Genomic DNA, 2,819 nt, shown 5'->3' with positions numbered 1-2,819 from the left:
GATGGGGGCGTCGCGATAGGAGTGTATATAATGTTGTGAGTTTGAATATTTTGGTGTGGTCTCTGGGATTAGAACTTCCTGTTGAAGTCTCTCACCAGGATCCACCGCACTTTGCAAACTGCTTTTCTATTTTCTGCAGAATAAACTCTTTTTCTTACCAATCCAATTTTGTTGGTATTTTAATCACGTTTCCAACACATTGAGGACTAGCCTATAAACGTCCTGCTTATGTTCTCATTCTCTCTCCGGCAGCATTTGGAAAAAGTTATACAGTTCCTGGCAACCCAACTTGTATCTTGTTTGTGAATTAATCTCCTTTGCATTTATCCTTCCAGGGACTCAAACTTTGCTTCTCTTCCATTTACAAAGGGTCCCCCCACCCCCATTTTCTCTCCTTTTTGGCAAGCACAAATCTGCCTTGCAGGCTCTTCCTCATGTTTTTTCTTCCTTTTCCTGCTTTTCAGAATCCGGTAAAGAGGATCCCAGGATAAATTCCGAAATGCATCAGTTCTTAGATAGGATATTTCCCAAATTCCTGGCAGGTGCGTGGTGGAAATTTAGAAACTTGAGTTTTCGTTTAAATCCTGGATTCAGCACCAAGCAAGCTCAAATCTCACTTTTCAAGAGGTTCTGTCCATGAAGTCAGTCTACACCAGGGGTAGTCAACCTTGGCTCTTTTATGACTCGTGGACTTCAACTCCCAGAATTCCTGAGCCAGCCATGCTGAGGGGAAAGGGAGAGGTTTCCAAGCTGAGCCATGCTGGCTCACGAATTCTGGGAGTTGAAGTCCACAAGTCATAAAAGAGCCAAGGTTGATTACCCCTGGTTTACACCTTTAAATGCTTTTTTGATGTTCAGTTATACAGTTCAATTGTATAACTGTATATTGGCATTGTATGGATGGCCAGGGACCACTCATATTGGGGAGGGGAGGGGGCTGAGGGTCTCAAGAGCATAGGACAGGGGTGGGCAACCTTGGCTCTTTCATGACTCGTGGACTTCAACTCCCAGAATTCCTGAGCCAGCATGGCTCAGCTTGGAAACTCTCCCTTTCCCCTCAGCATGGCTGGCTCAGGAATTCTGGGAATTGAAGTCCACGAGTCATAAAAGAGCCAAGGTTGCCTACCCCTGGGATAGGGTCATATTCATGTGGATGGAACCATGATCAATGGGAATTTGGGGTGTGTGTGTTTGCTCTTTAATTATGATAATGCCTGTTTTAGTAGCTCTCGTGTGTTTTCCACCTCAAAATAGCGGGAAATGATGCCCTCAGCTTTTAGCAGGTGATCAGAGTAGCCTCCAGCAGCCACAAAAGTGTCTTACATGACCTCTGAGGTCACACTGCCATTCCCACCTCCCCAATGCTGACTACAAGGGAAAGATTTAAATCAGTTTTTGTCAACCTTGGCCACTTGAAGTTGTGTGGACTTCACCCCCCATAATTCCTCAGCCATTACGGAATTCTGGGAGTTGAAGTCCACGCATCTGCAAGTAGCCAAGGTTGAGAAAAGCTGATTAATGCAGCCCTAAAGAGCAACAAAAGATTCCAGAGTCCTTTGAAGATACGAAATCATCCTTGTTCAAAGCTTTTCCCAGCACTCTGGGAGTGCTTCTGAGTGTCAGTCGCAGCTCTGCCCAATTTTTTTTTTTTTAAATTAAACCAGATATAGGAAGTCTTCACTTACTCACCCTTTGTTCGGTGACTGTTTGACTTTATGATGGTGCTGAACAAGAAGACTTAACGATAGGTCCTCAAAACTGCAGACATGCTGGGTTCATGTCAATGTCATTTGTGACCTTCATTGCTGGCTTCTGACAGAGTCAACGGAGAAGCTGGCGGAAGTCACAAGTCACAGTGTGACATTGTACTTCGCAACCTCTGGTGATTCACTTAATGGCCACAGCCAGAAATGACAAACTCCCGTTGTCCCAAAAGTGCTTTTTTCAAAAGGCAACTGGACTTCGTTTTTCCTTGAGGACGTTTCGCTTCTCATCCAAGGTCAGAGCTGAAGAAGCTTCTTGGATGAGAAGCAAAACATCCTCAGAGAAAAACAAAGTCCAGTTGCCTTTTGAAAAAGCACTTTTGGAACAACCATGACCTGGATGACTGAGAATCCCCATGGACAATCTTGCATTGTAATTCAAAGACAGTCACATGATTTTTCAGTTAACAATCTAGTCACTTTGCGACGGAGTCTCAGATCCTATTGCAATGGGTAAGTGAGGACTACTGTAGTTTTGAATTTCTAATGCTGTTTACACTTGTATCTCTTGTACGTTGCCCAGAAAGATAGAAACTGAGGTTAGGGTGCGGTGTTTATAGATATACCCAATCCTTTCTGTTCACTTTGGGTTCTCTTGTGCTTCCAAGGACTGACATCCGCTGGATGGGTAACCAGTCGAAACCTCCTGGGCCCCGAGGAATGGCGGATGGAGTGGCTCAGCGCTGAGAAGAAAATGCTCTGATTCTGATTCTGGAAGAATTTTTATTCCAAGAACCTGATTTATTCAATCATAGAAAAGGAGGGGATCCTGGTTTCCTTGGGGGTCATCTTTTATAAAAGCAACTGTAGATTTGGATTTGCCTTGCCTCAGTTTACCACTCCTTAACTGTAAAATAAAGATGAGGTGCTGACAACATAAGATTTCATTTCTTTCCAATTATTTTTTTTAAATGTGATGAAGTGTTTATATATTTTGCCTTTGGGGGGGTAAAGCTAATGTATACCTTCATAGCATCCCTGCAAGACTAAGAGATGTGTATTTAATTGGATAGGTAATCCTCATTTAGCAACCACAGTAGGGACTGACAACTTGGT

The 2,819-nt window shown here is 43.5% G+C and overlaps 1 protein-coding gene across 1 annotated transcript in view; it reads left to right on the top strand.

The window, feature by feature from the left end:
- LOC107300016 (RUS1 family protein C16orf58 homolog) overlaps positions 1 to 2,549 on the top strand; it is a 22,280-nt gene extending 19,731 nt beyond the window's left edge. The window contains exons 14-15 of the mRNA XM_029286921.1: positions 465 to 542; positions 2,372 to 2,549. Coding sequence (XP_029142754.1) covers positions 465 to 542; positions 2,372 to 2,466 — 173 coding nt within the window. The 3' untranslated portion in view covers positions 2,467 to 2,549. The remainder of the gene's footprint in view (positions 1 to 464; positions 543 to 2,371) is intronic.
- Positions 2,550 to 2,819: the final 270 nt, after the last annotated feature.

Source organism: Protobothrops mucrosquamatus, unplaced genomic scaffold, assembly GCF_001527695.2.
Source record: "Protobothrops mucrosquamatus isolate PMUCROS unplaced genomic scaffold, P.Mucros_1.0 scaffold5938, whole genome shotgun sequence".
NCBI lineage: Eukaryota > Metazoa > Chordata > Lepidosauria > Squamata > Viperidae > Protobothrops > Protobothrops mucrosquamatus.
Note: the sequence above shows the minus strand (reverse complement) of the source record. Positions and strands in the feature narration are given on the sequence as shown.